General features: G+C 41.1%; 1 protein-coding gene across 5 annotated transcripts in view; it reads right to left on the bottom strand.

Moving 5' to 3' along the window:
* The window catches only part of CDK5RAP2 (CDK5 regulatory subunit associated protein 2), a 69078-nt gene that overhangs the window by 5462 nt on the left and 39964 nt on the right, over positions 1–23652 (bottom strand). For all 5 annotated transcript variants that reach the window (XM_014256299.2, XM_088065660.1, XM_088065662.1 and 2 more), the window contains 14 exons: positions 21812–22076; positions 20352–20468; positions 17641–18217; positions 15522–15754; positions 13374–13422; positions 12441–12625; positions 11191–11316; positions 7429–7545; positions 6972–7161; positions 6630–6751; positions 5002–5250; positions 3924–4013; positions 3565–3824; positions 1184–1330 (listed from right to left, as the gene is read on the bottom strand). In XM_014256299.2, the coding sequence (XP_014111774.1) occupies positions 1184–1330; positions 3565–3824; positions 3924–4013; positions 5002–5250; positions 6630–6751; positions 6972–7161; positions 7429–7545; positions 11191–11316; positions 12441–12625; positions 13374–13422; positions 15522–15754; positions 17641–18217; positions 20352–20468; positions 21812–22076 (2727 nt within the window). The remainder of the gene's footprint in view (positions 1–1183; positions 1331–3564; positions 3825–3923; positions 4014–5001; positions 5251–6629; positions 6752–6971; positions 7162–7428; positions 7546–11190; positions 11317–12440; positions 12626–13373; positions 13423–15521; positions 15755–17640; positions 18218–20351; positions 20469–21811; positions 22077–23652) is intronic.

The raw sequence follows: 23652 nt of genomic DNA, 5'->3' as shown, positions 1-23652 counted from the left end.
CGTCAGGAGCAATTTCTGCATTTAAGACATCAGGAGCAATCTAATATCCTTAGGATCAGGGGATGTTGGATAAGAAACTCCAGAAAAGATCCTATGGGGCTCTAATGAGGAGCATCCTGGGAATTCAGATCCCCACAAACATTAAGATCAGCCTTTCAGGAATGAGTTATCCAAAGCAAGGCTCAGATCAGTGTCAGGAAAGCAGGAGATGCATCCCCCACATCCTGAAAGCCCTGTGTGGGTGAGGGACGTTGAGTCCCTGCAATCCAGGCCAGCATGGAGCTGCCTGCATGGATTACACACATGAGGATAAAAATGGAAGTACACACCCTTGCCAAGGCATCCCAAATCTGGAGCTGAAACATCAGTGAATGTATCAGGCAGCAAACTTCACTCCCACTGCTTTTGTGATTTTATATATTTAAGGATGCAAAAAAATTATCACCAAAAATGTTATGAAATTATATAGAAAATGTTTGTCTTCCCAAAGTTTGAGGGTTTTTTTTTTCAGAAATATCCTGCTTCCCTTAATAAACACATACAAATACCTCAGTGAAATCACTTTAGATTTATTTTAGAGCCAGGGTTTGAAACAGTGTCAGTGCTGAGTGGTGGTATTCTCACAGCAGAGATATTTCATTCTTCATTTAGTTTACTTTTATTCATTTACATAGTGCAATCCTTTTTAGTCAAAGTGTTATAAAACTTGTCTTGGGGTTCTGTCACACTTTTACAAAAGCTTCTTCCTTTACAGCTTTGGCATCAACAACATAAAAGAAAATGTAGCTGAGATTACACTGAAGTTGCTGATGTTTCTCTTCTTACCAATATACACATGATCAAATTGAATTTGGTTCAAGTAACAGGGAGCCCAAACCTTTTCCTCTTGAGCTGGAGCATTTGCCACCTCCCTGGATTCCCTGAATCTCATGTAACAGGATTAGATATTTCATCTTTATTACAAAGTATGTTGTAAATGAACACCTGGCCACACAACATGACCAGGACACACCCAGCCTTACACTGAATCCATGTCTCCAGAGCCTGGGGTCATGATTTTCCAACATGTTCCCAATTGACACATCTGCAACTGGTGCATCTTCCTGGAGACATTCCCAGAGTCCAAGCAACCTCCCCAAACCCCCAACCAAAGCAGCCAAGACCAGATGGAGCCCAGCAGTACCTGAATGCCCTGAGCAGTACCATGAGCAGCTTTCAGGGGAAGAGAAACTCTCCAGAGAAGCTTCAGGGAACGTGCAGCCTCTTCTAAAATCTGCTGGACTGTGTGAGTGTTGGTGGAAAAGCCATGCAGGGATGCCTGTTCTGGTACCTGTATCACAAGATTAGAGACATTTCATATTTTATACTTAAACCATTATGAAAGTGTAATCTTAATTAATGGGTTTAATCCAGCTGGTGTGATTTCATATTTCAGATAATGTACACAGCCATTGTGTGCCATAAAAACTAATTTGTTAGTTAACAAAGGCTGCTGAATTATGTATCATCTGAGAATTTCAGCAAGGGAGGGGATTTATCCTAATCAATAACCATGATTAACAATAGATTATATTTACTAGATTTGCTATGCCACATGGTAACAGTTGGCAACTCTCTTCTTTCTTCATTTGCATTTTGTGTCATGTTATTTGAAAGTCAATGATTACAGACATCAATTTAAGCACTATAGATGTTTCTTCCTTAGCAGACCCTTTAAACTGTTCCATTTAATGCTAAAATAACTATCAGGGTACACATAAAATGTTTTCCTCTGCTGACAGATGAGAAAACCAAATGGAAGAAATTGCATAAATGTGAAATAAAGGAGGAAAAGAATGTGAGGGGAGGAAATGAATTACCAAAGCAATGGTGCTACAGAAGGGGGAAGGGTAATGAAAGAAAAGCATTTGCAGTTCCTGCCCCATGCAGGATATAATCTGAATATTTATTTAGCATTGTTATCAAACCAGAATCCTCCTGTCACATAAAATAGCCCATTTGCTAAGTAGTCTGAAACTTCAGTGATGTAAAGCTTGATAGGAAACTGCAAATTGTGAAACTTACTGCTTTTATCTTTACACCAACAAAACAAGTTAAAAACTTAGAGAGATTACTTTTTCAGTCATTATCAGTATGTTAACTAGGTCATTGGGAAATATATGATACTTCAGAGAGTCTTAAGTGTCATTCAGGCATCATTTGACTGTGTGAGCACACATGTGATACCACAAAAACAATTTCAGAATTGTTGCAGACTGCACCTTCAACAGCTTCACTAATTATAACTGCAAAAATAAGTAGCACTAATTTATCCCTGAAGTTAAGAACTGTTTTCTGAAGAGCAGTAAGCATGGTTTTTACAGCATTTATATTATCATAAAATCATAGGGGTGAAAAGGACCTTCATTAGACACTTAGTTTCCTTTCCCTCTCCAAGGCAGGAAAGCATCACATGGAATTTTTAAGCATTGGCATAATCTATCCTCAGAACTGCCTGCAGTCAGTGTCCCTGAGCACCCTCCATGCCAGTGGTTCATTATTTTTACCACTGGCTGCTGTTTTCCCTGCCTGATCCAGGCCCTTCCTGCTGGGGTTTAAGTTTCTTAGCTCCCTGTTAGATGCCACAGATGTGCACAGATTGTTCCTTCCCTTTAACTGAAGCTTGTAGGAAAATTTGTCTTTTCAAATCACCCCAAATATGCCATCATTAACTGTGTCCAAAAATTAATATTACATAAGAGAAAATTAGCAGAAGTAAACACTAACTAGTTCTCCTATTCTAGACAAAAAGGACTGAGGTTATTCAAGAGAAAATAAACATTTTATTGGTTAAGCATCCCTAAGACTGCAGCACCATGAGTGGCTAACACTGTCAGAGAATGAAGAAAGGATGATAGTGAGTCCTAGAAGACAGTGTTTGATTATTAATGAAATATTCAAGTTTCTGGACTAGCTTATGATATTGTTAAATGTTCAACTGATAACGAGGAAGAGGAAAAATACAAAAAAATCTTCCCTGAAATCTGAATGTAATATGTAACAAGCCTCATCAGCATACATCAATCTTTAATGTGCAGTTATAACCTGTTGTTACTAAAAGGCTGAATTCAAATAAGGGGAGAACTTTGTCAGCTCTGTATCACAATTTTTTAATTGTCTTATATTTCCTGGGTTCATCTCAAGCCTTCATTATATGAAAATTGTAATTATTTTTATTCTTAGGTTACTTTTACACACCCCTAGTTGAAACCCTCTCTACAGCATTTTAGATTTTTACCTGGGGTTTTCTGCTGCTTCTTTTGTTTGGCTTTTTTTATCATTTCCAGTGCAACAAACACCGATTTCCATAGCAAAACCAAGCAGTTTTACCTCATTTAAAGCCAAAACTGAAAGTGACATTGCTTAAAGGCCTAGAATTAACTAGCTCAGAATCACACTGAGTCCATCTAGCTGCTGACTGTGCCAAGCTTGAGGTGTCCTGAGTTATTCGGTCGGTTCTTCCCTTGGCACCATTTTGCGCCTCTGGGTAAAACCCACCCTCCTGTAGAGGGTTTCAGCGCTCACCTTTACTCCAGGCTCCTGCAGCTTGGTGCCAGTGACCTCCCTGAGTGCAATCTCCATGTCTGCCAGCACCTGCTGCCCCTCTGAGATCTGTTTCCTCAGGGCATCGTAGTCCTCGATGAGGCCCAGGACGTGCCGGCCGTTCCTGTCCGCCCACATCCGATGGCCGGGCACCAGGCGTGGGGTGCATGTCCTGCTGGAGCCCGAGGTGCTGCTGCACAGGGAGGCACTGTCCACGTCATCCTGAGGGGCTGCCTGAGTACCTGGCACAGAAAAATCGGCTCAGTGGGGGTTTTTTTTTATCCTCCCCCAATAAAATTAATTTGCGCCTGACTTCTCATTAACAGCCGGGCTGGCTGTACCTGGTTTCTCCGCTGAAATGCAGCGTCCGTGCTGCTGCTTCTGCAGCTCACAAATGTTCCTCCTGGCAGCAGGGCAGCTGCAGAGATTTTCTACATATAAAAAAGAAGAAGGAAAGCTGTATTATTAGATGTTTACATGCAGTTTTAAAAAAACCCTCCCAGCTCTTCAGTTCCTTTTATTGCTGATGCTACACTTGGACTCCGGAAGCAGGCAAAACCAGCTCATTTTTCTAGTATCATGCCATGGATCTTCCAGTATTTATCTACTTTTATACCTGAGCATCTATCCAAATAATAGGTATCTCCCAAAATTAAACCATAGTTAAAAAATCTAAAATACACCCTGATGAACATGTTTTATTAACAAATATAAGCTTCCTGTTAACTCCACAGGAAGTAGGACACTTTTCACAGCTGTAGCACACTAAAGATTGTCTCCATATTCTTCCTTCAGAACTTCCATTAAGCACCCAAGAGAAAAGCACATCCAAAAACCTCAGCTGCTGACATTCCAAGGAATCTTTCTGCTCCATGTGGCTTTCTCTGGATGTATGGAAAGCTGTTACTTTAAGGAGGAAGATTCTGGTGCCCTCTCTATCCCATGTACATCAATATTGGAACCATAACCTAACCCTGTGTGTAAACATTACACTTTCCTTCATTTGCTAAAACAGCATCACTTAACAGTGATTGAAATAAAGGTAAAATATTCCTCAAGGGCAAAGAGGGGACAACTGATTTATCCAGAGCCCATTTAGTGCACTTATTGATCATTCCTGAGTAATATACACTCACCCTTAGCAAACACTACAGAGCTCAGCAGTGAAAAAAGAACCCCCCAGGTAAGCAAAAATTTATAGCAATTTATTGCAGGCATGCTCCCATCCCAGAGACTCTGCAAATGCTCTGCTTGCATGCAAAGGAAGCTCCAGCTGGAGGCTCTAGGACAGTGCAGTGTGCACTTCACATCCCAGCAGAGGGATTTCAGGAGAGCTGATGTTGTTTAAGGCTGTAGGAGCATCTTTCAAGAATGAGACCCAGGTTTTGCAGTAGCCCAAAAGCACAGAGAGCACAGTACCATCCAGTCCTGCATGGGGCTGAGAGCCTGGCTTCAGCAGACAGTTGATATTGACAGCTGACACCACTCCCACTTCCTCTCTCTTCCCTTTGGAAAGCTGTTCTTCCAGTTTTTCATGCAAAGACTTGTTGGTGTCTATGCTCCTCTCCAGCTGCACTCGCAGGCTCTGGATTTCAGTCAGCAGCTCGTGTAAATCCAGTGGATTATTCTGATCTTTCCGGAATTCTTCTGAGGCATCACATCTGGGATCTGAGACCATTTCAAAAGAAACACTCAAACATCTCTAACAATTAAAATAGTATTACTCACTAGAACCCTCAGCAAGTAAGTTATAACCAGTGTTATCCTCAATATTAAGAATTAACTACAAACAGCATTAAAGATAATGGTTTGACAACAAAAAGCATGTCTTAATTGCTTCTACCCTTGAAAGATTTAAAGAGCTGAAAATTGTTTTTTATTTCGTCCATAAAAGATACAATGTCTCATGCCAAAAGCTAAAATAGATAAAATGAGAATGAAGAGTATTTACAAAATGTGAAGTGCATTAATGTACAGTCTGGGGAAAGGACAAGGAATGGAGAACATCAGAGTGCAGAGGAGGGATGGAACAGAACTGGGAGTTTAATTTTATACACTGAAGGAAAACAGTGATCACCTGGCAACCAGAGGAACAAATCTGAACCTGAGAAAAGCAAAGGCTGTGTTTGCCTTCTCACAGAGAGATCAGTACACAAACAACCCCATGCATTCTCTCCTGCTGAAATACAACTGTTCAGGGTGTTCTGCAGAGAGTGGGAAGGGGCTCAGCCGCATGAGGAGGGTGCTGCCACTCTCTAATGACATCAGGAGCTCTGCAAGGAGAATCCCTTACAGCCCAACTCTGCCTTAAAGCCTTGTGCCAGCAGGGCTCTTCTGCTGCAGCCAGCCAGGAAAAGCAGTGGCAGCAGAGCATAACACTGGGAGCAGCAGGGAGAAAAAAGCAACTTTCTAAGAACTTCCAGTGGGAAATGGGATGTGGTAAGAGCTTTCCAGCAATGAACAGCATCCCACTCTTTACCTCAGCACACCAACAGCTACGTGGTGGCACAGCTTCCTTCCAAGGGGGAGGAAGAACTCAGGTGAGCTCCAGTCCTCCTCTCACCTTTACTGACAGCAGAGTGGACATGAAAATTATTAGACAGCTCACTGAGAAGGCAGTCCCAGCACCTCTGCTAGCCCCAAGGCAAAGCCTCTCCCCTCACCTTCCACCAAGAGAAAGCAGGAGCAACCTGGGTAAGCAGGACCTGCAAGGATGCAGCAGCAGGTTTTTAGATGACAAGAAAAATTTTAAGATCCCCGGGAAACTCATCCAGCCTGAGCCATTAAGTCTTCAATTCTGGTTTTTAACTTAGCTAAAAAGATGCAGGAAACTTGGGGGTGTGTAGTCAACATCTGACACATCTCAGGCTTGCAGTCACCACAAGGAGAAAGCATTTGAGCAGCAGGTTGTTGTCAGTTCTCTTTGCAGAGCAGCCACAAGCAGAAGTCAAGGAACAGTGACCCAGCCCTCCTGGCCCTTGACAAGAGCATGTTCAGAGGGAAGAGGTGCAAGGGCAACGGGTACAGAGATAACTGTGCATTGATACCTGTCCCCTTCCTCCTTGCTTCTTCCAGCTTCTCATAAACCTTGATCTCAGTCCGCAGCGACTGCAGCAACTTCTCATTCTCAGAGATCTGATGCTGCTTGACATTAATTTCTGTTTGCAACCTGTTAAGTCCCAATAAATAGCTGAGTTAAATTCTGATTTTTTTTTATTTTTTTTTTCAAATCTAAAATCCATTCCTCTTTCCCTCCATAATTCTTCCCTTGCCTTTTGAATATATCCATGCCCCTCATTAATGTTAATGGCTATGGCTAAACACATGCCTGTCACACTACTGACAACTTCTTCTCTAAATGACTCTTTAAATGTGGACAGAATCAATACCTGTTCAGTTCATTGCGACTGCTGTAAATTTGACATGTCAGGTATCTGATTTCATCTTCCTTTTGGCAAATTTGCTTTTGCAACTTCTCGTTTTCTTTCTTGATGCATTCATGGTCCTCATGAAGATGCTCAATGATTGCATTCTTCTTAGAAAGAGATTCTCTTAACTTTTCATTTTCCTTTTGTTTATCTGAAACAAGAACCACAACTGCAATGCCCACAATGCACTAAAGCTATGATTTTTAACTAAATCAGCTTTTTCAGAGGCTATCTGCAAAAAAACAGCTGCTACTCCATTACTGCTAATCCCAGCTTGAATGCTGATGGTTGAGCATGGAATTTCAGGGGTGCAAAGAATGGTTAAGTCAATTTAATGAGTGGACTGTGAATATTTTATTGTTTTCTGATCTGGGATGAGTTGCAGGCTGCTTCTGTAAAGAACAGTTTACATTTTTACCTCTAGATCCTTTTGCTAGCATTGCATTCAGAACTTGATTTTGCTTCCTCAGGAAATGTATTTCAGAAGTCAGGGAATTATGCTGCTCTGAGCCATGGATAAAAATGTTTGCAGAACCTATAAATATATACATAAAAGATGATTTATGAGTCATCTCTAGGTCATTAAAGATTAAACTTTCCAGACAAGAACAATTTAAAAAATTGCAGAAAAACATGCTATAAAAGCTATTTCTCCCCTATATATTTTGAAGGTTATCACTACAGGCTAAAAGGCAGCTCAGGTTAATGCCAAGTAATCCAAAGCCCTGTGCAGCACAAGTGCCTCTCATTGCTGGGCAACCATTACTAAAATTGCAGAATTATCCCTGGCAGTCTTTACCTATCAGCTAAAATCCCAACAGGACAAAATGCAGGAGTATTTTGTGACATTGCTATGATTTGAAAAGAAAATTGTAGGAGGGTTTACCATGTATTTTAGTCTTGCTCTGCTCATACTCCATTGTACTTAGTGAGAGAACTGTGGGATTCTACCAGCTAATCCCCAGGGGTTACTGCAGGGAGGCTTGGAAATAGTCTGGTGATAGATCTGTTACCACACAGGCAAGAGCATAAGGCTGGAGTCACTGTCTTGGCCTCAGATTACAAACTCAGAGCCCATTTATGATCACAGGGATGAAGATTTATCCCTCTTAAATCAGTGTTTCTAAAATTTAGGTAACTGAGCCAGTCTTGATCACTCATCAGTAGCCATGGGGAGGAACAGGCCCCTCCAGAGCTCAATCACCCTGTGTTTTCTCCCCTCACATCTCTGAGGATGAGATCACCTCTCCTCCAAGAGCTGGATTTCCTTCCAGTGCCTCCACAAGAAACTCTGGTAACTGGCACGGATTAAATGTCTGACTTGGACAAACACAAAGGTGAAGAATCCTGCTCTGAGGATCTTACTGCACTAGCCAAGTGAATCTAAGTGTTAAATCCCCAATGCAGCCAGTTAAATCCCAGCCCAGGCCATCCTCAATGCACTGTACTGGTGCTAGTCACCCCCAGTGATGTGCACTGCTGCAGCACAGCCTGCAAAGTGCCACATCCCACTCTCAAGGTGCTGCCTCCGAAATGCAAACTCATTGTTACTGCCCTTTCTAACCTTCTCATAGTCAGTAAAACACTTCAGGAGCCACTGGAATTAAAGCATTTTTCAGCTGATTGGTTATCCCACTATCTCCTGCACTTTAAAGCCTGAGATAAGTACATGAGTGTCAACTATTTGGTTAAATAGAGAAATAACCAGCTGGCAAAAAAAAATTAGCTGAATGTATGAGAAGGATGCCTTTCAGCTCTGGCAGTTCAATTCAATTTGATGTGCTGCACTTCCTCTGAGTAATCTCATTTTATTGTAATCCCAATTGAAGCTTTTACCCACTACCTAACTGGGATGTAGTGTGCCATGATATGAACCTCTTGTCACTGCTGAAAGACTCAAAGGCTCTGGAAGCCTGGCACTAATGGCATTTTACTATCTATATGTTAAAGAGTTGAGGCAGCTCTGTGAACTCAAAAGGCTTTCTCCTTTCAGACTGTAACAAAGCAATCCAAGTTGAAGTGGCAAGGCTTGATGGTCTCATCTTGATTCTAATTTAATTTATTGCCCATCACCCAGCTTTATCCCATTTGAAAAGTTACGCTATCACAGTTCTACTGAAAGGCTTCAGAATATAACTATTGGTTATCTTCCATAATAAGAGATAATGTAGAGCCAGTGGTAATAGGGCCACAATCCCACAGTTTGACCCACTACTGAGACTGCTACTTCTGTGCAGAGCCCTGCTGGCATCAATTACTCTCTGCACAGAGGCAAAGGTCCCCCTAACCAGAGGAAAGTGGAGCATCAGGGCCCACAATTGCAATACACTTGAGTTTCCATTCTGTTTTGTGCTGAAAAAGTGAGTGCTAAGGAAGCATACCTTGAAGGTTTCAAAGGAAACACCGACTGAAAGAAAGGCACTATTGAAAATCACAGCAATGAAGAAGGAGATATTCACTCCCAGGGAAAGCAAAATAAAGGCATTCAAAAGCTGAAGAGAAGTCTGAGTAGAAACATCAGCTACTTGTGGGTGAAAAAAAGGAAACAAACCCCCTTTTAATGTTAACTGCTGTTAAAAATGTTTGAAACCTAGGACACTCAAACTGAAACCTTTGATTTTATTTTGCAGTTTAACGTTTGAAATGATTGAAGCAATTATTTTAGTTCTACTTGCACTGCAAGCCTCAGCTCTACAGGAATGATGTAGTCATTACCAGCATTTGAGTCATTTATAGGATACTGGAAGCCCAAAGGCATTTAAATACTTAAAGAATCTAAATATTAAAAATAACAGTGCAAGAACAGTGGGCAGATGTGTGTATATACATCCATACAATATTTATCAGACAAGAATAAATCTATGCAATAACTTTTGTTGAACAAACAATTCAGTATCATGAATTTAGCAGGTTGCCATAAACAATGAAGTATGTTACAACTTAGTCTTGTGTTTTAAAGGAAAACAAACTAAGGACATTCAGTTAAAAGCAAAAATGTTCAATGCAAATCACATAATGGTTTGGGTTGGAAGGGACCTTAGGGTTCAATTAGTTCCAATCCCCTGCCATGGGCAGGGACACCTCCCACTATCCCAGGTGCTCCCAGCCCTGTCCAGCCTGGCCTTGGGCACTTCCAGGGATCCAGGGGCAGCCACAGCTTCCCTAGGCACCTGTGCCAGGGCCTGCCCACCCTCACAGGGAACATTCCCTCCTGATATCCAATCTAAACCTGCCCTCCTTCAGCTTAAGCCCATTCCCACATGCTCCTGGGAATCCTCTCAGCTTCATTTAAGAATTTCTTTTTACACTGGAAGTCAAAGAAAGTTCATCTATCAGGGAAAAAGGAGCACCACCAGCAAGAGAGCATGTGCATATCTGATAGCATGAAAGAGATCTTTGATACAGAGAGAAACAAGAACTGAAAAAACACAGTGACAAAAAGCAGCTGTTCTAACAGGTAGTTGCTTTTTTCTTTTACTTTCCCAAATTTCTCCTGCACGCAGTGGTAGATGTGCTAAGGCAACAAGAAGACAGATGGAAGGCATAAGACAGTTTATAAAGAAAATATACTTTCACTGCATTAATGGATGCCCTTGCCAGAATCTTTATGAAGCTGTAAAAGAGTTGGAAGTGTTTCAGTTTGGTTATTTCACGAGCACAGAATGCCTTTCCAGCAGTGTAAATACTTCACGAATGAAATGGATGCTTTTTATCCACCTTTCCATCACTGTAAATTATCCCTGAAAGCAAACTGCCATGTGCAGGTTGCCTCCATTTAAACAACAACAGAAATGGATCACGGGGATGATGTAAAACATAATGAATCTAATGTCAATACCAGTGGAACTGAGGAAAAGGAAAGTATGTCTGTATTTATTACCTGCTTCTGGTCTGAGTAATATTACATATTAATCAATTTTCCTATGGGGGGAAAGGTGGAAGGAGAGTGAAGCAAAGTGTAGAAAAATACAGGGATAGGGTGCTTCAAAAGCTGCTCCAAAAGCATCTTTAGTGAAAGCTGGCTACTTGTGAAGTTTTAAATCCACCTCAGAGCTTGGCTTTCAGAGATGCTGAACACCAGCAACAGAGAACAGTGGCTCCAAATCTTTCCAGTGGCATTTGATCCCTCAGGCTCTCAGCAGGAAAGATGGATTTGGTTTCTCATTAAATGAATTCTTACCTTGATCTAGTTCCTTGTCTGTTACTTGTCTCTCAAGCTGCTTCCTCAGTCTCTCATTCGTTTTTATGGAGTATTCTAAACGTTGTCTCAGGATTCTAATTTCTTGCAGGTGTTCCATTAATAACTCTAAATATTAAAGCAAGAAACCACTTCTTATTTAGAGTAGATGATTGTATTCTTTTACACTCTGAACTCCTGTCAAAACTAATGGATGTTAATCCTAAAAGATGACACAGAGCTGTTAAAAATGTCAGATATTGAATATCTGACTCCACAACACTCTTTTCCTATACAGTGCTCAAACCATGCATTCAGTGACAGCTCCTACTCTACATTCTAACTTAAACAATGGTCCAGCGTTTTAAGGCTCTTCAGATTTCTTCTTCCTACAAAAGTGGAATAGATAACAATTTTATCTACTTAAACATTCCCTGTACTGAGGAAAGAATCCAAAGGTCTGCAATGCAGCTCCACATTCTGGCTCGGCACATCACCAGCACACATTCTTCCTTACAACAATAGGAAGCTCCCAGAGAAACTCAGAGAGAAATTTGACTTTGACTTACACAATGCACTCCACAATAAAGAAATCTGTTGTATCAAGTTTCATTACTGTACCTTTTCCTTCTTGCTTTGCCATTCTATAATTTTTCTTCCATTGGCTGCAAGTTTCGTCCTTACTCAGGAGTCGATCTGTTCTACCTGCCACTGTGTGATGTGTCAGTTTATCCATGTCACACACTCCTGGTTTACTCTGCAATATTTCTCTCTGAACAGGATGTGCCAGCTCAGCTATTAAATTTTCATTGCTGCCGATAAAGTACTGCAAGCATCACTCGTGTTCAGTGGAACTATCCAGGTCAAACATGACACCACTTATTAATTATGCAGCACTTAACAATTCTCAAGGAAACACAACACTGGCTTCTATAAAATTGGAAAATCTCTCCTTTTCTAAACCATAATCTCTTGACAATTGTCTATTTTCACCTTATAACTTGTCTGTTTAAAGAGTGTCTAGAGCACTGTAAAAGCTGATAGCCTAAAACAATGAGGACACAAACTAAACACACTGCCTCAAACAGGGTTGCCATCTCTGTGTGCCTCATCACTGAAATTGCAATGATTATGCGAGGAACTGGAAAGCTCAGGCAGACAAACATTCTTCATTATTTCTTAATTAGTTCCCTTGTGTGTTATTTATCAGCTTTTCCCAATATCCAGAAAATCTTATGTGGGAAAAACATTACCTGGAGGAAACTTGCTTGGCAGAGGTGGCAGCGTGCTGTGCTGGCCTCCCAGGTCATGCCTGTGCTCAGGTGAGCCAAGAGGAGACTTCTCTGACAAATCAAAGTCAGATGAGCTGTGAAGAGCAGAAGGCACAGGAGTCTCATCCTGCAGATGCTGGTGCATGGTGGCATTCTTCTCATTATCCCTTTTGTGCCAAACAAAACGGTTTGAAATATCAAAGTTATTCTATGACTTCGGAAAGCACGAACAGAGGGTGCCAAACTGACACCAATTTACAGGTAAATTTATGTGACAGGGCATGAAAAACCATAGCACATCAGAAGCTGTATCAAGACTGAAAGCTCACTGAAGTCAGCAGGAACAATCACTGGCCCTCCAGCCTACTTTGTATTTTCCAGCACCAGGCAGTCACCTTTGTGTTCAGGGGACCTCAAGCTGCCTTGAACAGGCAGCTGAGGTTTTCTGTAGCACAGAAGAATCCCAAGCTGGCAGAAAACCAACAAACACAGCACAACACCACCTGCTCTCTTCACCTTCAGCATCAAGGTGCTCTGACAATGAACATCAGCAGTGCTGCACCTGAGTGACCCTGAGGCAGCCCCAAGGGCCTGGACACAGCCAGGGAGGGACTGTCCCCCCTGGCACCTGCACCAGGATAATGTCTCAGCATGCACCACTGGATTATGGACGGGCTTATTTTTGTGCATAGAAGGAACAATCCTGGTGGCACAATGTTTCTCTTTCAGTATCTCACCTGCTCGGTGAGAAGTGGGGAAAAAAGCCTTAATCTGTTTTCAGTGGATGTTTATTAACAAAATAGGTGTTAAGAAGCAAAGCCCTGCCAAACAGCTAAACATGCTACAAAACATGGAGTATCCTTATCAACTTATGAAACAACCATACTTTTGCTAAACATTCAGTTGCACTCTTACCTTTGAGCCAATTCATAAAGTATAGTGACTTCTGTACCTATTGATTCTCCTGCAAAGCAGAAACAGCTGATTAGAAACACCTACTGAGAATTACAATTTTCTCCCCTCCATCTTGCTGTATTTAAACACAGAGTGGTAAATTAATGAGAAATTAAGAGGAGTCAACAGATATTAACACACTTTGTATTAATGTCAAATGCTGTACATTAGCAAAACTATTAATAGCCCAGCAACAAAGCAATAGCTTGCTCTGGAACTCACAAAAAAAAAATTATCAGGGACCACAGGTGCCAGATTTTACAGCCTTGGTGTTTTAATTAGCATACCAATTTGAAATAATTGTGCTATATGGCAAAAGGATTACGGGCACACGTTGTTACTTCTTCAATAACATTTATATAAAAACAATTCCACTGCACTTGGATTTTTTGTGCTTGTTTTGGAGTCAGGCTAACCAGTCATCCTTAATGAAGGAGCACACACTGGATTTTGCCTGCAACATTCTCTGTGGAACTGTGTGTGAGCACAAGCACAATTCAGTGCAAGAGATCTGGACTCAGACACTAATTTGAATGAAGAAATAAGAGCTTGGTGGTGTCACCTTGGCTCCTCGTATTTTAAAATTTTTGTGCAATTAAGCAAAAGTGGCAGGGAAGAGTTGCACAGCTGAAATTTCAGGGGAATGAACCGAAGGTCAGGATGGAAATGCAGAGACAGACAGCTGTTCATGCTTCTTCTTTACAGTCAATTCTTAGTACACTGGATGTTCTTTACAACCCTACAAACATCATTTTACTTTAATGTGTGATTCAATGCAGCACCATTGTGTTAGATATATTGAATTGTCTCAGTTGTCAGTGACTTTTCATAGTATATAGGATACCATCTGTTGGTTTAAAGGCATTTAATGTTTATTCACTACAGTCTTCTCATTTGCAATGCAAGGAATCTCTGTAGCCACCGAAATCGTTGAATACACTCAATCTTTTATTACCCTGCTATGACACAAGGCTGTAATACCTTTTTCTCATACACAGCTGCTTTATATGAGCAATCAAAACTGCAACATCCTGCCACGATCTGTAATGAAAGGCAGAGCACAGATCAGGCTATGGCTGGGCCCAAAATAGAGCTGAACAAAGGCAGCTCCCAGAGGTAATTCCAGGAGGATGTGAGGGTCAGGTCCTATCTCAGGCACCTCAGGTGTTTTGCTGGAGATGCCACTCCTGCAGCTGACATCTGTGAAGGACTGCTGGCTGTTTGGGTCAGCAAGAGCAGCACTTGTGACACCAGGAAAAGGTCTTGCTTGCTGTTCCTCACAACAGCATCCCTTTTCCATCACTCTCCTGCTAGCTTTCTTCAAACTACAGACTGAAGGCAATATGCAGGTTATGTTCTTCCTTCAAGTGCCAAATGTCAGTTGTGATGCTCATTTTCCAAAACACAGTTGTATTTTAGCTCTCTTATGAAAGGCAGGGTACATTTCTCCACCAGCCAGACTAGCAGGCAGCAAGATGCAGGTGCCTTAGAAAAATCATGGAATAATTTAGGTTGGAAAAGACATCTTAGACCATTGAGTTCAACTGCTACCCCAGCACTGCCTCATGTTCCCAGGTGTCTTCAACAGTTCCCTGAAACAGGAAATCCTGAAGCTATGTGTAACAAAACCTTTATGTAACCACTGTATTTTGGACAGTTAAAATGTGCTTGTGTTGAGATGACCCCAAACAGCAGGTGTCAATAGAGTACAGCTACAAAAGCAAAATCCAGCCAAGGAGTAATGGCCATAAACTAGAACACAAGAAGTTCCACCTCAACATGGGGAAGAATTCTCAACATTGAGGGTGGAAGAGGTGTCCAAGGAGGGTGTGGAGTCTCCCTCTCTGCAGATACTCCACACCCACCTGGACACATTCCTGTGGCACCTGCTCCAGCTGACCCTGCCCTGGCAGAGACTTGGACTGCATCATCTTCCAGCTCTGTGTTTCCTTGTGATTCCTGCTGGATCATCAAAATTTCACCTCCCATAAACCATCTTAAAACAACCAACAGCAAGGAAGGCTTCCTTTCATCAACAAGCAAATAAAATCCTCCCCATTTTGAGGGTGTCAATCTATCTGACAACAAGCACAAAATATTGCTGCTCACCGTAGAGGAATTTCATTTCCAGTTTCTCAAACAGCAGCACACTTTGGTTCAGCTGCTCACGGAAGCCTTCAGCAACGTTGTAATCAACATCACTGGCCTGGAGCAGCTCCTCAAAGGCTTTCACCAGGCTGGTGAGGTGCTGGTGGTAGGTGACACAGCCACAACGGATCTCCTTGATTTGTTGGCATTGGAAGGACAGCTCCCGAACTTGTGAGTGAACTAATGAATCGTATCTGAGAAAATGAAATTAGCTGTAAAGCTTGCTGGCCAGAAATGACATTTAAATATAAATAAAAAGGGAATTAAACTTATATTCCTAAACTATAATTTTATGTGGTTCAATTTGCTTTTAAAATGCTTTTAACAGCCACAATGAGAGATGTATTGTCTCTGACTGTTGAGTTTGGTATTTAGAGATTATTCTCCTTCACTTAACTGCATCATTTATAAAAAGGGCCAAAACTAATAGGGTGACTTGATGGCCTGCTTGGAAAGAACATGGATGGAAGGAGAGGTGCCAAATTAAACTAAGTAAGAGTGAATACATGTACAGAATTTTCAAGAATACACATATTTTTCCTGACTGGTCAGAGATTTTTTTTTGTTTGGTGTTTTGTGGTTTTCTTAACTCCCTATGGAAGCAGACAACTGTCCCTACTCTGAAACTTTATGTATTTCCTGCCAGAACCACAGTATTAGACTTTCTGAACTGATGGTTTCACCCTGACTGAAAATTCTCTACATCTCTGCATGTGTATTGCAGGAAACAATGACAACCACTGTGGTGTCCAAACTCCTGTACTCCACAAGCCAGGATATAAACTTCAACTCAGATCAATAAAATTTATTTATTGAATTTATGCTTGCAAATGGAGGCAGCCCCTTTGCACTGCCACTGTCTGTACCACAGGCAGAGTTCTTTCTCCAGAATCATCCATTACCGGGGAAAAAAAGGAGAGAAGATGCTAAAAGATGCAGGGAATCAATCAAAACCTATGGTGATGTGGGTTGTTACAGCATTTTTACTGTCATTTGTATAAGGAGAGATGCATAACTCATTCTGGGGGTCTGTCACTTGTGACTCATGATGTTGTCCTACACGGTGGTCATAAAAACCTCACAGTGATCCACAGGGTCTCATTCCTTAATTTACAGTTAGATCTTCCTTTGTAAAATGGATGAGGTGTATTTTCAAGGGATGTAAATTTCTGTGGACTCTGTACCACTGTATTTCACAACAGTGAGACTGAGACACACACAATACTCCATGCTGGTGGTTGCTCACTGTCTTCAAATATTTCTACTCAAGCATCTGGAAGAAAGGCACAAGGCTGAATGCCTTTCTTTGTTACAATTTCTGGTATTCCCCAGGCCCTCAGGACAATTACAATATTTAAAAGGGAGAAAAAGGGGATGGATGTTAAAAAAGGCTCACTCTTATGATCCCCTTATTGTATGTTTCCAATTTATACATATGTAGCCAAAATGCTGCCCCAAGTCTCATACAAAATCCAAGACTGATACTTTTTAGCCTCCCATAAATGATTTTCCAGCTTATGAGCTTATGCTATAAAATTTCATTCATTAATTTCTATATTTATCTCCTCTCACATCCTTCACAGGAAGGCATTACAGCCCTCGACTGCAAAATAAATCGGAACTAGAGCGTGAACATCTTATGTTTACACATCAAATCTGGCCACTCAAACAGAAGGGCCAGCACAAATCTGCCAGCCCATTGCTCACAGAAACATTTCTGTCTTAAATGGGGTGTTCCATTTTCCTGCACTTGGCACCTGATAATATCCTGAGTGATGCAGAGCTGCGTGCTGTGATGGCAGAGGTAAGCCTGTCTCACAGGTAACCTCAGATCTGAGTTGGCTCAAGGGAGGATCTCACAGCAGAAAGAGTTGTGGGCCTGAGGTGTGGGGAGAGACAGATGTGTCTGGCACAGGACAGATGACAACACCAATTGATCAGTTCTGTACTTAGGGGTCTTTTAACAAAACATTTCCTTTCACAATGGTAGTGAAATTTAGCCTTTACTGTAACAACGCTTGTGAATAAACTTATCTTCATCTCACCTTCCTATGCTATTTGGTATTGCAGTTTTACTCACTTGGATGGTGATGTTGCTCTCAGGCTGTTCTGAAGAGGATACATTTCATCAGGATGCACATTCACAACTTGTTCTTTGTCAAGTTCTGCCTCATTGGCCAACAGTAGCTCCTTAAGGTTTTGTGCTGTCCGTGTATCAGGTGCTTCCACAGACTCAGAATCCCTGTTTTTGGTGTGGATCTCGTAATCCAGCTGAGGGACACCAAAGGATGTCTGGACTCCTTCCTGGGCTGTATCTTGCACTTGTGTGACAAACCCTTCCACAGGCAGGGCTGCATCACTCACAACTCCACTGGAAACACCACCAAACAAGAGCTGCTCAGAGCCCTGCAGCTGCAGCAGGGACATTTTGTACTTTTCAAGCTCAGACTGCATATTCTTAACTCTTTGCTTCAATTCCTCTATATCCTCTGTGGCTTCACAGCCATCGAGTGCATCTGCTCTTGCTCCACTCCCTTGGTGAGCACACAGGCATTTGGAGTCAATGTCTCCATGTCCCGTGGAATAAAACTCTTCATCCACCTTTTTTAATGAACTCTGGATATTCCCATTGATAATGTTATGATGATTTTGCATTTCTGAAAAACAGGAGGCTTGTGTGTGAATATTAGTATTTCTTTATCTGACATTCTGTTCTTAACAGCACTAGAATGAATTATTTCAATTTGATAATAGCAGAATCAAAATGTAGGTAATTACAAGCTCTCTATGATTTGCCATTAATTCAATTTGCACATCAAGTATTTCAAACCCTTTATTACCTTTCAAATAAACAATATTCAAAATACAACCAACTTTCTCTTCCCAAATGCTTGAAAATTCCTTTTGCCAAACGCTCTCCTGAATCCAACACTGATCAAGCCCAGCCCTTTGCAGCCATAAAGATGATAACCTCAAGCATGGGCAAAGGAGATTCTGACTTCACATGGCTCCTCCTAAAGCTTCTAATTAAATATCCTTCTTCTCCTCACTTCAAAAATCTATACAAAACCAATTGGAGCATAAAGTCAGTGGAATTTTAAAAGGACTATCAACAAAGCAGTCAGATTTGAAAAGGAGGCTGTAATAACTTCTTTTTAAAAGTTATAAACACTTTGTTCTAAACAAAGCCCACTAAAGTGGGTTAAAAGTTTTATTGGCACACATTTGATCTGAACATCACATCCCTCAGGTGACTTTGCCATCCCTAAGTAATGTAGCACCTCAGATTCAGGCCAATAAAACCCATATATTCCTACAGATAATCCATGTTTATAGTTCTGTGCATGTTGAGGGCTGTATGTGTAAGTAGTCAGCAAAATTATTATTTCCTAGTTACCAGTAAATTAAATTATCCCCTCCTATTAGTTCTGCAAAAGATTCCCACTACGAATTAGAACTTCCCTTTTGGGAGCCTTCAGACAGGTTGCAACACTTTCAGATTGGTTTCCATGGAGAATTTGAATGTCCAGGTTCAAGCTGCAAATCAGCACAAAAACTCAGGGGGAGCAGCTCTTTATGAAAGCCCAAGACCAGGAGAATAAAAAATAAATATTACCTAAAAGCTGGAATAAAATGAAGCTGCAATTCTGGGATATCAACATTGCCCAGAGAAGCTGTGGCTGCCCCTGGATCCCTGGAATGTCCAAGGCCAGGTTGGACAGGGCTTGGAGCAGCCTGGGACAGTGGAAGGTGTCCCTGCCCATGGCAGGGCTGGAATGGGATGAGCTTTAAGCTCCCTTCCAACCCAAACCATTTTCTGATTTGAGATCAAGGCCAGAGGATGTTCCTTGCACTCTACTCATTTTGTGTGGCATTCCAAAGGCAGGAAGTCCTCCAAGAAAGTGCCTGGGAATTAATTCTGGAGCACACAAGAAGGGAACACAACACTTCATTCATTAACTTCTGCTGCAGTAACACAGATGGCAAAAAAACCCAACACCAGGTGAACTCAAACTCTGAACTCCTGATTCCATGCACCATTCCAGATACCAGAGAAAATAAAAACAGATACTAACAAAGAATATTTCAGATCAGAGAACTGGCTAGGGTTTTTAATGCCTCAGTGCCCTTTAATTAAAAAGGAGAACTAATGAGCTCCCTGTGCATATCTGTCCACAACCCCAGAGGGTACACTGAGCAGGACCCTGCACACCAAAGGATTACAGAACTGGCCAGATCCTCTGCACTCTCCAGTGTTATTCAGGTTACTCAAGCCCTCCCAAAAAAAGACTAATGGATGAAGCAGAAACATGGAACACACAGCGCTAAGCCTATTTACATTTTCATTAAATGATTCCATTAGGTTTCAGCCTACTTGAATGCCTTCAAATAATTCAGATAAGCAAAATTCTATCATTCAGTTGCTTGATTCCAATAGTTCAGAACTAGATGGAGAAGCAATAACAAACATTTAATTCAGAGAGGAGTTCAGAAGTGAGGACATTAGCAACAGAGATCAGAGTCAGGCATACAACTCATTATTTTTACTGGAAACCAGACTCATAAATTCCTGCAGCCTTTCTGAAAGCACAGCGCTGAAATACAAACTTGGATTCTTGCAGCAATTAATCCATAGCAGCTAAGAAAACCAGATTTAAAATCCACAAATAACATCAAGGGAGATGATTACCTGAAGCAATTTACAATTTTGTGCAACTCAGAAGAAACGGAAGGTTTTTAATTTCTTTTTTTTTTCATTTTTTTTAATTCTGTATCATAAAAATGCTCTACCTTGATAGTTTTGCTGATTTTTGTCCTTTACATTTTCATTCTTGTCCCCTGTACCTGGATCAACATCTTGCATCTCCACCTGGGTCTCAGTATTATCCAGTTTGAGCAATGAGACAACTGGAGAACAGTGGGGAAATGTAAAATAGAAATCAGTAAGAGACTGAAAAAAATATGGGGATGGTTAAAAATAGTTAAAAACAAAACCAATCAACCAAACCAATTTATAAAATCAAAAAAACAAAAAAAAACTTCACCCCACAAACACAAGCCTGGTTCTCTGACAGTTTGGAACAGGAAAATCTTCATTGATAATATAAGTTTTTTTAAATACCTGAACTAATTATAAGGGTAGCTACACAGAATTAATTGCAAAGGTTCCTACTAACAAATGAAGATAAACATTTGTAGGTCCCCTTTGCAATGGAACAGTAAATCAATCTCTAGTGCATTTTTAAATGTTTTATGCCAAGGTTAGAGAAAAGACTTAAAAGTTTCTCCAATTTGAGCATTGATCATAAACCAATCTCCTGCAATCACTGCAGCAAGTCTCAGAATCAGCAAGTGTGCAGCACAACTGTAACCCAAGGGAAAAAATCAGAGTGGAAAGGAAATCAGAGACTACAGCTTCCAATTCCTTTCAGGATCAAATTCAGCAGCCCTGCCCTTCTCGGGATTCTCCATGGATTTTGCACCTACCAGAATTAATTGCTCCAGTCCCATCACCTTAAGCATTTCCAATCAATTGTACCATATCTGTGCCTGACCAAAACAATGTTATTTTTAACAACAGTCTCTGCAACCTCTGGGTCTGGCAGTGGCTCACCCACCACTTCACTGAGTCTTATTTTTATACTCATTCTCCCTTACCTATCCTTCACACCCCTACTCAGATTTTCATCTGCTAAGTGCATTTTTATTTCTCTACCACCCCAAATCTTTATCTAATACCCACTGCTTTCTATCTTACAATTTGTCATACTTTGCTGATCCCAGTACTCGTCAACAACTGAGTTTAAATTAACCCAGCCACACTGGGAACAGACACGGCTGACTTGACTGATCAGTGGAATATTGGAAAAGTTTAATTATTCAGCATGAACAAAACCAGGATTTTTATACTCTCTTGTCTCCACTACAGACAGTTTTTATTAAACTTGGCATCTTATTAAGGAAAGTTTTTATTTATGTAAACATTGATATATTTGTGCACATGTGAGCAGCCTGTGATCTGCCATTTATTACACTTTTAGTACACTTTACACGTGTACACAGCACATTTTGTCCCACAAAAAGCTGGCTTATATCTTAGTGGCAAATAGGGAAAAAAAGGTGTTTTTTCAAGTACTACACATATTTGTCTCCTCAAGAAACTCACAAGATTAAGATATTGTCGGTGTATAAAGAGAAGCTGTCACTCTTCCAGGCAGGACCATGAGTCACCAGATTTGTTCTTTATTTACCTCTCCCTGTTGTGTTTCCCTTTGCAGGCTCCTCTGGAAGGTTTTCAGCTCTGAACTCATGCAGTGACTCTCCATTAGGTTGTGCCTGAAATGCTTTGGTTTGTACTTCACAGCTTCTCAGACCTTCACGAGGTGCCCTGGAACGATGCTGTGGTTCTGAAGCTGATTTCTGCAGCCAGGAGTTCAAAGGCACATTTCCTAGTGGTCTGCAGGATCTTACAAGCACAGGCAGACGTGACTTCTTGGGCAAGGAAGCAGAGTCAGCCTGAAAAAGGCATGGAAGAAAATGGGAGTTAAGTGACTCATGTGTAACAGTCAAGCGTAGGAAGCATAAACAAACATTACAGGAAAAATAAAAATTTTCCTGTAAAATCAGGCAGCTGTCACATTAATTTTGAAAATAAAATTGCAATACCCTTGGCTACATGAGAAGTAAACATTCAGAGAGGCAAAATGCTCATTCCACTGGTACAATTTTCTATAAGCCCCAGCTGTTCATGCACCTGTAAACTTCCAGCTCCTGAAGCAGGACAGCAAATCCAGCAGTGGCTTTTAACCACCAGGTGTATTAATTACCTCTGGATTTGTGGATGCCCTAGGAAAACAGTTTCTCACTCAACCTGACCTCTCTAACTGCTCCTTCCCACTGTCATTTATATCATAAATGTCTGCCAGCCCAGCAACCTTTTCCCTTAAAATCACTGTTTTGTTTTTTTTTATGGAGGATCCTCCTCATTTTTCAACAACTCCTAAGTTTATTTCCCTGTCTTCCTTTAGTCTCCACCCAACAAGCCCTACTTCCACAGCTTTGAGAAAATCAGCATCACTTTGCATCAGCCACAAAGGGCATTTATTCTGCCAGAGAGAAATCCTTTATGAACAAAACCAGTTTCTTTGCCCACCCACTCTATAAATTGCTTCTGAAGGATTCCCATTTCCTGCTGTAGCAGACATTCCCTCACTGGAGTTGGGGGAAGCTACATTTCTTAAGTCACTGCATTTCAGCCTCTCACCTTCAGAAGACTCTGCATAAAATAAATGTTCCTTTTTCAAACCACACAGCATAAACCAGGGCTGTCTCCAAAAAGATAAAAGCATGCCATATGTTGATGAGAGTTAGGGAATTGTGTGTAATAATCATAAAAACCAATAATGGCATGTTCAGATAGATTTAGTTTATAATTTTGCTGTTCATTTGCTCCACCACTGCTGTTAAGTCCCCTAATTTCTTTCACCACCCAATGTATTCTGAAATACCTTTCCACATTCACTTCTCAGCAATTACAGTCTTTACACAATTTAAAATCATAAAAAGCAAGTTCCATTTTCCTAATGCCATCCTCAATTCCTTTTGTACATATATGAGAACAGTATCCTTCAGAGGCTGCAAAATAAATCCAGGACTTCCAGCTAACTAAACTGCATTAATAACATCGAACCATTTCCAGCTGTCTCAGGGCTGTGGCACAGACACATTTGTCACCCAGATTACCCAAAGGCCACTTCAGCTGGCTACATCAAATTATTTATAAAAGCCATTCCGAAGCTAAAGATACAGTGCATTAGTCCAAACAAGAAAGCTTTTAAAGCAGCTGATTCAAGGGCTGCATTGAACTTGCTACTGATTAAACCAGAGAGGAATCTGGAAAATGATGAATCAGAACAGTAAACTGAAACTCAGGGAAAAAAGAAAAAAAAAAAGAAAATTGCAGAAAGAATCAGAAAATCATGGAATGGTTTGGGCTGGAAGGGACATTAAAGCTCATCTCATTCCACCCCTGCCATGGGCAGGGACACCTTCCATTGCACCAGGCTGCACCAAGCCCTGTCCAGCCCGGCCT

Source organism: Pseudopodoces humilis, chromosome 22 (genome assembly GCF_049639895.1).
Source record: "Pseudopodoces humilis isolate 2021_Gansu_Grassland_sample_001 chromosome 22, ASM4963989v1, whole genome shotgun sequence".
NCBI lineage: Eukaryota > Metazoa > Chordata > Aves > Passeriformes > Paridae > Pseudopodoces > Pseudopodoces humilis.
Note: the sequence above shows the minus strand (reverse complement) of the source record. Positions and strands in the feature narration are given on the sequence as shown.